Below are 12069 nucleotides of genomic sequence, written 5' to 3'. Positions count from 1 at the left end.
CAGGGAATTTTGCCAGCCAAGCCAGACTGTCCCCTGGGATCTCGAATCCTGGACTCATCTCCAAGGCCGCCCCCTCCCCCATCTTTCCCCATGGCTACAAACCCAGACAAGAGAGAGAGCTGGATAGACTCTGCCTTACAGAGCTGAAAGGAAACCTTCATGAATTTCTAAACTAGAAAGAGAGCTGGAAGGTTCCCAGCAAAAATGAACACCCCCAGCATTCAGACAAGTCTTGTTATCTCCAGCTGGGGGAGCAAGGAGGGAGGGGCAGGAGAGAGACACAACATACTTCCGAGAAGCAGTGTTTTTTTTTTTTTCTTTAATCTTTCCTCTTGGATGGGGGCGGGGGAAGGAGTAAAGAAAGCATTCTGACCTAAAAAGCCACTTGCACTTTCCTTCCTCCTTCAAATAGCACTCAGGAGACAGGACTCACAGTGGTTAAGGGGCAGCCTGGAAGCCCGACCAGGTCCTAATCTCAGTTCAGATTTTCCTAGCTGTGTGACCCGAGACAAGTTCTCTAGATTTTCCAAGCCAAGGTTCCCTCATGTGGAAATAAGCATAATAGGAGTACCTACTACCATGTTGTTGTTGTTGATAAGTTCTTATTTGTTTGAGGATTAAATGAGATAGATATTGTATGTAAAGCATTTAGCAAAGTGCCTGGTACACAGAAATCCTCAGTAAATGGCAACTAATAACTGTCGCGTCTCGAGTCTTGTCTGGATCTGAGACACAAATTTGGTACAAGAATCACAGGTGACAGCCCAGGTTCTGACCCACCGCTCCAGGGCTCCTAGGAGCCTCTTTACATCATCGGCTGAAGCCCTAAAGTCTGTAGGCCCAGGAGCTCGGACAGTGATGGCAGCACAAAAGCCTGGATGAGGACATGGGAAGGACCAGGAGCCGGAAGGAAGCTCACACCTTCCATGTGATTTGGTTCATCCTACCCTGACCTGCTAGGCCCTCAGACAGGCACTCGGAGTGAGGACCTCACGGGCCTCTCACATCAAGAGGTGGTTTAGTATAGAGGATGAGAGACTGGGCCCTGGGGCCCAACCTCTGAATTGGCATCTTGGCTTTGCCACTTACCAGCTGCATGACAGCAAGCAGGAATGTTACTCAGCCCCTCTGTGCCTCAATGCCTTCACCTATAAAAGGCTGTTGGGCTTCCCTGGTGGCTCAGTGGTTGAGAGTCTGCCTGCCAATGCAGGGGACACGGGTTCGAGCCCTGGTCTGGGAAGATCCCACATGCCACGGAGCAACTAGGCCCGTGAGCCACAACTACTGAGCCTGCGCGTCTGGAGCCTGTGTTCCGCGACAGGAGAGGCCGCGATGGTGAGAGGCCCGCGCACTGCGATGAAGAGTGGCCCCCGCTTGCCGCAACTGGAGAAAGCCCTCGCACAGAAACGAAGACCCAACACAGCCATAAATAAATAAATTTTAAAAAAAATGCATTGAGTTTGGGGGACATATATCTAATATTAAAAAAAAAAAAAAAAGGCTGTGATGAGGATTAATGAGTTTGTACATGAAGGTACTTAGAACAATAGCTGGTTCAAAATAAGTGCTAAGTGATGGCTTTTGTCAGGGGCTCAGGTCTTCATTAGATGTCCAGGAATGACTTCATGGCTCATCCTGTGATTTGGCCTATAATCCCAACCAATCTGATACTTTATAATGGTGGTTTAAATGTTTGTCTCCTCCATGACACAGTTCTGTGAGAGCAGGGACCTTGTCTGTCTTGCTCACACCTTTGTATGCATCGCGTAGGTGCTTAATTAATTGTTAACTGAATGAATGACTATGCTAGATTAAATCGAACATCTCCCTGCCCAATCAAACCATTTTTGAAGCCCCTCCCCCCATACCAATGGTCCTGAGAAGATAACCTCCTCATGGCCAGTGTGTATTCTCTTGTCCCTTGGGAAGTTCTGTTTTATTATTTTTTCCTCTCTGGCCCTACATTGATTTCCTTCGCAACAAAGAAAAAGAAAAAGAGCTCCCTTCAAGGCTCTGGTTTAGTAATAATACCAAGAGCAACTACCATTTATTGAGCACTTACTATATACCAGACTCCATATTAAGGAATTTTATAGACAGCACTTCAGTTAACCCTCACAAAAATCCTCTGAGGGGGCACTATTATTTTCCCCATTTTGTAAATGAGGAAACTGAGATTTACAAAGATTGGGTAACTTTGCCCAAAGTCACGGAGGAAGAAGTCACGGGAGAGATTAAAATCCAGGTCCTAATGGTTCCAAGCCCAGCTGTTAACTACCACATAATGCCATCCCCAATTTGTTCCTAATTGGGCATTGTTCCTTTCCTGGAAGTGTCGCGACACAAAAGCCCAGAGGAAGCTGAGCCCGTCTTCAGTAACTCCACCCAGGTCACTGTATGCTCTCCCAGCAGGATGGCTCCTTCAATCAGTAAATCAGTCACACACAGATTTGTGAGCCTTTTCTCTCCCTCCCCCTCTCCCTCCCGCTCTCCCTCCTTCCTTCTTTTCTTCCCTCCTTTCCTCCCTCCCTCTCTCCCTCTCCTCCCTCCTTCTCTCTTCCCTTCCTGTCTCCCTCTCTCCCTCTCTCTCTCTTTCTCATTTGCTCTTGATCATTCCTGGTTATGGCTCAAGGACCAGCCTGATATTCCAGCCCCACAAACATTTTTGGTCACAGCTGATGGTCAGTTCCTCTGCTCCTCTGCTTCTATCTATAATATAACTAAGAAAAAAAAACAGTGTTAAGGGCCTGTAATCTCTCCCCATAAATCCTCTCTCATCTAGGTTGCTTTCCTAACCTTCTTACCTCCCCTAGATCCTTTGGGGCCCGAAGGGTTGGCATCACTTCAGTGCTACCTAGAAGTGTGGCATCTGGGTGGCTCTCGGGCCCTCTCACGCTCATCTCATTTGGTGGCTTAGGAACTTGGTCTGAAGGCCAAGTTAAATAAACTGCACTCTGGAAGTCAGCAGAGTGGTTCCACTTAAGAACTCAACTTTCCTGTTTAAGAAGCTTTGAAAGGAAGCCTTGATTTTGACTTTGGAGATCAGTGTCTCTCGTGGCCAGCACCAGATCACAGTTCCTAAATACCATTCCCCACAAAAGGAACCAGGATTCGTGGAGAAATGGCTGGTTCCAGGACCTGTATGTAAACAATCAAGGTGAACTTGAAACATTTTGGGAGAGGGTGGGGCGGCACAGTGGCCAAGAAGCAAGGAAGTGCTCAGAGAATGATGTGATGAAGTGGGCTTAAAGGGTCTTCGGTGGCCAATTCTGGGACAATTTGAGCATTAAAAAATGATGGTAGCGCTATGAAACGTGGGGGAAAAAAAGAAAATTCATGAATCCATAGTGCAGAAGAAGAGAGAGCAGGCCAAATGTGGGAAAATGATAATAATGGGTAAATCCAGGTAAAGGATGAATGAAGTATTCTTTCAACTTTCTGTGTATGTAAAACTTTTCAAAATAGAAAGTTGGAGAAAGAAGGAATCAGCTTCTTAGCCTGAATATTCTGAGATTACTAAACCAACATTTCCTAGCCAGGAAGATGTGAAGAAAGTTGTCTCCTGGGCTCAGTGACCTCCAGCCCTTCTCCAATTCTCTTGGTTAATGGAACTTGTCAATGGTTATGAATCAATCAATCACCTAATGGATTTTAAGACTCTAAGTAGTTAGGTTAATACCAACTGTGACAAGCATTGTCAAGGACGGTGAGCAAATAAAGGTGCTACCACGACTGCTCAGTACTGAATGCTCTATAACTCAAATATAAAAGAGGCTGATACTTTCTGGCATTTGCACTCCTCTTTCCTTCTAAGGTTCTATATGGCACTCAGGAAAAAATTCCAGGGCTCTACAATGGTGCTCAGCAGGAAGCCTTCCTCCTCCAGGATTAAAGGGCCTGAAAGGATCGCTTGGGCGCCATCTACTGGGCAAATGCTTGCACTGCCACCTGGCTCCCACACTGTGCCCCAGCTGTGCACAGACCACCCAAGTGCTCAGCTGCCCCTTAACAGAGGCAGGCAGCATGGTGCCCAGCACTGAGCAGGCATTCAACAAATACTGAAATGAATTACTTCCTCTTATGAATTCCCTTCACATTTATTTAGTGCCAGTATGCGCTGTAGGTGATAAGAACCTAATAACATCTTATTGATGTCTTCTTAGGGTCAAGCCCTGTTTCCACGAATGTACGGTAAACTCACGGAGGGTTCATTGTATTCCCTGGTGACCAGCCCAGTGATCCATAAGAAATGCTTCCTTCGTGCATGTGGCTGTGATCAGATAATATCCATAACTGGGTGGAATGAAGACAGGGATCAGGTAACATACACTGTATGGAATGAGGCTTTCAGAATAAACATCACGGAATTGAACAAGCATAACTGAAGCAACACAGAATGAGACAGGAGTATGACCATTACTTTGTTTGTTTCATAGCATTGACCACACTCTTATTTTGTTTTGGTTTTTGTTTTGTTTTGTTTTGTTTTTGGTCTCTCCTCTCTAATTTTCAAGCTCTAAGATGGCAGTGACTACATCTGTCTTGCTCATCGTTGCACCTGGAAGCATTCATTCAAGAAACATTTTTTGAATGGTTATGGGTAGATTTATTCATTAAAGTTTTTTGTAATGAATGGGGGCGTGTGTGCTCCGCTTTGCCTGCCTAGTGGTGATGACCAGTTGCCCTGAGCCAGTTCTGCTGTCCTTGAGAAGGCTTTGATCCTACACATGGACACCATCACTAATCCAACCAATCAGACTCCATACACAGTCAGCTCTTACACTGAGGCTAAACCCAGGACTCAACCAATAGGTACCATTTGGAAAGACACACCTACAGGATTTCTTTGGGCAAATGCAGTCCTTCTGTCTTTGACCTCCTGCATGCAAATATTCTTCCCCTTCTCTGCCTTGTCTGCTAAACAAACCCACTTACTCACACAGAGTGTTTAGAGTATTGTTTAGGAAATATTTGTACCCTTCCCCTTGGGATGGAATATACTCTCATACTTGACTGATTTGAGGATTAGCCATGTGACTTCCTTGGAATATGAGTGAACGTGATGTGAGCAGAGGCCTTAAATGTGGCTGTGTGTTTGGCTTGGCCTCTTGTGCTTCTGTGACCCACTATGAGAAGACCACACCCCAAGTTGCCCCTTTGGTCTGAGCCCTGAACCCTAGAGTTCAACCCAGGCCAACCCAGCTGAAACCAGTTAAACCCCAGCCAACTCACAGACCCAGGATAGAGAAAAATACACAACTGTCCTTTTTGAGGTTGTTTGTTACGCAGCAAAAACTGACTAATCTATATGAACACATTATCACCACCACCCCTGAAAGCTTCAACTTAGAAATTCTGTTCTCTGACCACAATACCTCTTCCATCTACATGTTCCATTGCTTTATTATCACTAAGCCTGCTTTTCCATCTCATCGAGACCTCCAGTCCCTATTCTCTTTACCAGGTTCTTGTTGGTTTCATGTCCTACCCAACCTGGATCCCTGGACAATCATGTCTCAGCCAACTCTTGGATCAACCTAATGACTGCTTTTATTCATCTCTGCTACCATGATGCTAGAGAGCATCAACCACCTGTCCTGGCTGCATCACCTACACAGGAGTTCCAGCTTCAACTGGGTCCTCAGCCTTGCTTGGACATGCTTTAAATTATCGCTAGCTGGTGCATTTCCTCATTCATCACGTGGCTGTCCCAAAACTTTGGTACGCTCAAGCCTCAGCTTCCCTTCTACTCTGCTATCATTAGAGATTTCATATCCTGCTTTGCAGAGAAAACAGAGCTATTAGGAAGAACTCACCACTGGGAGGTAGATGAGTACTGTGGTTGAGAATAAGGGGTCTGAAATCACATAGACTTAGGTATCTTCCTCACCCTTTGCCCTAGACTCTTGCATTTTGCGACAGGTTTGATCAAGCAAAGAACACCAATAGCACTCCATCCTCTATTTCTGCAGACGGGAAATATCGTTCATAAGAGTAAAATTACTGAGACTCTGAGACCATCCTGACTGCTCCTGATTCAAACAGGAAACGTGTAAAATAGGCTTAACGAAATAATGACAGTTTGTACATTGCTCCAGATACTGACTCTCAGTTGCTGCAGAGACGAATCTTAAACTGAGACAGGTTAGATTTCCACTCCATTTTCAAAGGATTATTGACTCAGAGGGGAACCCTAATAAAGATTTTAGTAATTCTTGGAGATCAAGCAGAACCCAGAAAGAATCCCTTTCCTGGGACAAGTGGCATGCTGACAATTTGATGTGGGTTCCAGGAATTTAACTCAGGATTCAAGAAGGCTTCCAATAGAAATTCATATGTTAAATGCACTACAGACTTAGCATTTTTGAAGCCTTAGTCACTGCTTGCTGACCAATGACAACACGCAATTGCTTCTCAGTGGACATGAGGCATGCTCTGTGCAGAATGCATTGGCTTCATTTCGGAGAGAGGGGAAGATTTAAGAGCGGACAGAAACCTCCCGTGGCCAATTCCAAACAGAAGTCCACAATCCACACCCAACAGATGGAAACACATCTTTGCTTTTTACAGTCTTACCTAGAAAGCCCTCCGGCCACCAACTTTCCAGAACTCAGAGTCCAACAAGATAAACCTTAGTCCATGGCAAAGCTGAGACTTTAAAGGAGCACCCGCTAGAGACGGAGCTATGTCAGGGTCTACTCACGCATGCAGTCTCCTCCGTACCAGCCCGCGTGGCACTCTGCACAGTAGATGCCCTTCACGTAGAAGTCGTCCAGAGTACCCCCCCACGAGCCGTTTCGGCACGTCTTGCAGTTTTCAAAGATGGTACAACCTGAAATTTTTCCAAGCAGAAGGGTGTTAGATTAAGCACATGCAGGTTCTGAGAGAGAAACTATGGACCTTCCCAGGACCTTGTCTCAACTAAGGGCATCTGGACCTAGAAAGGTGCCAAAGCCCTTAGGAAAAAGTGCTCATTCCTAGGAAGACGCTAGAGGCACCAGAATTCAGACTGAGGAGTTTAGGAGGGTGGTCTGAACCATCTTCCTAGTTAGTGGCTGATGGCTTTTTTTTTTTTAATTCCATTTCTGGTCATAATTATGAACTTTAAGTTTCAATAAAACACAATGCTATTTAAAATTATTTTGTAATCGCTATGTTTTATAAAGCAAATAACATTGATGAAAATACCTCCAAATTTAAGACTAATTGACAGCAAATGCCTATTACTATATGAAAACCAAATCTAAATTACACTGTTGTTTGTACTGAAGGAAAACCCTCTTGCTGGTTGTAAATTTATCACGTTTTACAAGGGTGCCATATCTCACGTAACATCAGTAACCTGAAAAGTACTATGAGATATCAAAAATATTTAGTAATAAGCTTCCAGACTGATTGCACATTTTGGTTCTAATGCCTTAGTTTTTAAAAAGCCTACGTGGAGATAATTCACATACCATAAAATTCCCTCTTTTAAAGTGTACAATTCAGTGGGTTCTAACATACCCCAGAGTTGCATAACCATCACTATTCTCTAACTTTAGAACATTTCATCACCTTCCCCACAAAAGACCCCATACTCATTAGCAGTCACTCCCCATTCGCCAATCCCCACCCTCGGCCCTAATCCCTGGCAACCAGTAATCTACCAGTCATTTCATATGAATGGAATCATACAATATATGGCCTTTTGTGTCTGGCTTGTTTCATTTGTGGCTGGCGTTTTAATGCAAAATGAAATAACCTGTAGTAAAAGGTAGAATCCATCAATACAGGGTATTTCTTCTCTTTATAAAAATATTACATGTTTATTATGGAATATTTAGAAAATTCAGACAAGCAAAAAGAATTCAATTAAAAACACCAAAAATTCCATCACCCAGAGAAAATGATCAGTAATTCCCTCTCTATACATGAACACATTTTTTTAAAATTAGGCTTATACTATATACTGTACATTCTGTTTTTAATAACTCACCTTTTAATTTAATAATAGATAGTAACCATCTTCCCATTCCATTAAATATTCTTCTATGGCATATACTTCTATAACCAGAGTGTGCCCTCAGAAACAACCTTAATGCCTAATAATGGGCTCACCCTGGAAGATGTCAGGCTCCTCCCGACCAGCAGGCCACACCAGAGAGGGTTGAGCAGACCCTAGTCGAGGGTTATTTTTAAAACATGGTCTCCTGAGGGGTGGGGGACAGTGAGGAAAGGTAGAGATAATCCAATCCCACTTATTAAAATGGAGCACTAAGTTCTGGCGCCTCCACTGTCCAGCTGTGTGTCCTTGAGCAAATTGCTTAAGCTCTCTGTACCTCAGTGTCGTCATCTGTAAACCCAGGGTTAAAAACCGTGCCTACCTCATAAAGTTGTTTTAGAAATTAAATTCACACATGTAAAGGGCCTGGCACATAGCAAGTACCCCCAAAACATGAACTATTATTATTATTCTGCATTCCCATACCTCCTCTTGGCTTATCCCCACCATAGCATATAGCATGCTCAGTTTTAACTGCCTACTGTCTGTTTTCCTGTACAGACTGAAGTCAGGGACTGCACCATGTTCAACATTATATCCACCCCCACTTAATACAGTATCTGGCACATAATGAGAGTTCCAGAAATATTATTATTTGAGATTTGAGCGAATAAATAAATGGATAGATGGATGGTTGAATGGAGGAATAATCCAGGTTTCTGAACTGTCCAAGATAACCAGCATTTCCTTGAGCTAATAGCATACTTTTTTGCTTTTGGCTAAAATTAGGTTTTCATTGGCCTGTAGTGTATACAAGCAGTGTACATATGTGTGATTTCTGTAGGAGAGAGACTTGTAGCTCTCTCTCTGCACACCATCCTGACTTTGCTTCCCTCTCCCAGTGTCTCTTCCGACCAGAAAAGAATTGCTAATATGATTCATCAAATTTCATATGGCCCATAACTGGGTCCCAGGGGTCCTTTAAAAGACCGCTTTAAAAGATGGTCTTTTAAAGGCCATCTTCGCCCATGTGCCACATTCCCGTTCGATTTCCTACCCACTGTGCCACCAAGGAGGCCAATGGACTCAGAGTCCGCCCTCTACGCCCCTGCCAACTCTCAGCACAGTAACATCCGGGTCATTAGGTGCAAGCCACAGAAACCAGCCAGGTGATTAAGATGAACAAGTCTGTGTTAAAAAGACACTAAGTAGCTCACGGTATTGCCAGAAGGGTTAGAGGACCGAGGTCCAAGCTACACAGCCTAGAAACACACTAAAATACACAGCCACCTTGCTCCATTGAGGGCCCCAGTGCCGCTGGCCACTGCTGGACGTCAGCACTGCCATCCCCACCACCACGCCCCTGGGCATCGATCCTCGTGCAATTACTGCCATCACAAGAGAAAGAATCGCTGTCCAGCATAATGATAGAAGTGATAGAAATTCTTAAACCAGGCTGAGATCCCATTTCGCACCTTTGAGACTGACAAAATTCCAAAACAACACATTCTGTCGCAAGACTTCGGGAAAACGGTACTCTCACGTACGGCTGCTGTGAATGCCAAATGCATGGAGGAGAATCTGGCAAAGGCTGGCAAAATGACATATGCACTTCCCTTTGATGCAGCAATTCTTCTTCCAGGAATCTACCCCAAAGATATGCTGCAAAAATACTAGCTGATGAATGCCTGAGGCTATTCACTATAGTAGTATTTATAACAGCAAAAAGCTAGAAATAACCCAAATACTCAAGAACTATGGTAATCCACATGATGCAGTTATATGCAACTGTAAAAAGAAATGGAAAAAAAAACAACCAGCCTTATTACTGTCAGTGAGTGATCTCCTGCATATATTGTTAAGACAAAAAAGCAAGGCAGTTAGCAGTGTTTATGGCATGCTGTCTTTTGTGCAAGAAGGGGAAAGATACAGAAATGCACACACATATTTGCTTGTATTGTCAAATATAGAAAACAGATAGAAACAATAAACCTAACTACACATCAAGTAGATGGTATAACACCACAGACAAAAGAACTACATCAATTGGCTTTAAAACATAGTATTTTGACTCTATATACTTAGTGAGATATATTCTAAGGTGAATAAAAACCACTCTCATCAGTGATCTTCTTACTAATACCAATGGTGCTGTTGTTGTTTTGTACAATTATAAGATAAAGCAAGTAAGTGATTAGGTTAATATTATCAGGAAACAGGATTTTCACCATGAGAGAAAAGACATACAAATATAAAATCAAAGAAGTTAATTAACAACCTTAGAATATTACATTTGAACTTGAGTAGCAGCAAAAATTCATTTTAAAAAATACATGTTTCCCAGCTCCATCCACTTAAAAAAACATACAAACTAAACCTTGTAACAATGACAGTCCAATAGCAAGGAACACCTCAGGTGACCAGATCGTGGTCTCAGACCAAAGTTCCTTTGAGAAGTGGCTGATTCCAGATCTGGGGCAGAAAATATACAAGAAGAGGCTAAAATATCTTGTCATGCGAGAAATCAAGAAGTCTTCAAAAACAGTGTGGTCAGGTCAGAAGAACACAGAAAGACATAAAGGGGTACCCAGTGTTATAAGATGGGACGTGTGCATTAAAATAAATAATGACTGAAATGGATTAAATCACATAAATAAATAAAAATGCCTGCGTTCATAATGACACACACACACAGAGAAACCTCTTTGATCACCAGTAGGGACTGCTAGGACACCAATTCACTATTTTTGAAAATCTTTCTTTTTTTAAAAAGCCTTTCTCTAGCCTTTCCTTTCAGGGCAACCAGATGGTTGATATGGGACAGTTCTTCACTACTCCGTTTGAAAGATCCTTCCTAGCACCATTCGACGTGGTAATATTGGGTGTCTCCTGTATGATGTAATAAGATGTTGGGTGCAGGCATGGCAGATGTTGATGCCCTTCTATATGATGCAGTAGGAAGCACACAGCACTGCCTATGAAGGTCTCTTATTTATTCCACGACCTCATGCCAGCTCATTAAACCAAAGCCCCACCCTCGTAACAACAGTAATCGCTAGGCTTTGGAAAATATTGAAAATTGTTCAAAGACTTCAGCATCCCTGCCAAGGACCCCTAGTCAGGAGACCCTGGCTTAGCTCTCAAAATTTCCTTAGAAGATTTGGAGGCACTACTCAACTATTTCCCTACAAACCATTCTCACCATCAGGGAATTGGAACAGTGGGTTTCTTTTCTGGATCAAATGAGCAAAGGTTAGGGGCTTCCCTGGTGGCGCAGTGGTTGAGAATCTGCCTGCTAATGCAGGGGACACGGGTTCCAGCCCTGGTCTGGGAAGATCCCACATGCCGCGGAGCAACTAGGCCCGCGAGCCACAATTACTGAGCCTGCGCATCTGGAGCCTGTGCTCCGCAACAAGAGAGGCCGCGATAGTGAGAGGCCCGCGTACCACGATGAAGAGTGGCCCCCACTTGCCGCAACTAGAGAAAACCCTCGCACAGAAACGAAGACCCAACACAGCCATAAATAAATAAATACATAATTTTTTTTAAAAATGTGCAAAGGTTATACTGAGGTCACTTCTATTTTAAAGCTCAGCCTTACTCTCTGCCGAGAAGGAAGATGGTTTAGATGTAACACCTGTGTACTTGAGCCCTGTTTTCTCTCCTCTTCTGTAACTTTCCTCAAAAGTAAGTTCCTGGTAATAATGAGCATCATTCTCTGTGTTTGTAAAATAAGGGGAGAGGAAGAAATGAGAGAAGTTCCTAAGGCACATTTTTGACATCCTTTTAGTCTTCAGTCTGAGGAAAGTGTATTTCAAATTCTCTACCTCCTCCTTTTGATCAGGCCTGGAAGAGAAAAGGTCAGATGCCCCTGGAAAAAGTCAGATTTACAAGGCAGCAGATATGAAAGCACCAAGAAAACATTCAGTGAGTCACTAATCATGCTGGAAATACCTTAAGAGTGAAGCTCAGTGTCCACACTGATCTTCACTTCAGTGAAGAAGGACAATCACTGCCCCCTCTATGGTGGGGGCCAGGGAATTGGGGGTTTGGGAGAAGGCAGGTCTAGCCTGATGTAAAGGCAA

The 12069-nt window shown here is 43.6% G+C and overlaps 1 protein-coding gene across 5 annotated transcripts in view; it reads right to left on the bottom strand.

The window, feature by feature from the left end:
• The window catches only part of PAMR1 (peptidase domain containing associated with muscle regeneration 1), a 164715-nt gene that overhangs the window by 36122 nt on the left and 116524 nt on the right, over positions 1 to 12069 (bottom strand). For all 5 annotated transcript variants that reach the window (XM_082343739.1, XM_082343740.1, XM_082343738.1 and 2 more), the window contains one exon: positions 6704 to 6832. In XM_082343739.1, the coding sequence (XP_082199865.1) occupies positions 6704 to 6832 (129 nt within the window). The remainder of the gene's footprint in view (positions 1 to 6703; positions 6833 to 12069) is intronic.

This window comes from Balaenoptera borealis (assembly GCF_965194805.1).
Source record: "Balaenoptera borealis genome assembly, chromosome: 11".
Lineage (NCBI taxonomy): Eukaryota > Metazoa > Chordata > Mammalia > Artiodactyla > Balaenopteridae > Balaenoptera > Balaenoptera borealis.
This window is presented reverse-complemented; position numbering and strand designations above follow the sequence as displayed.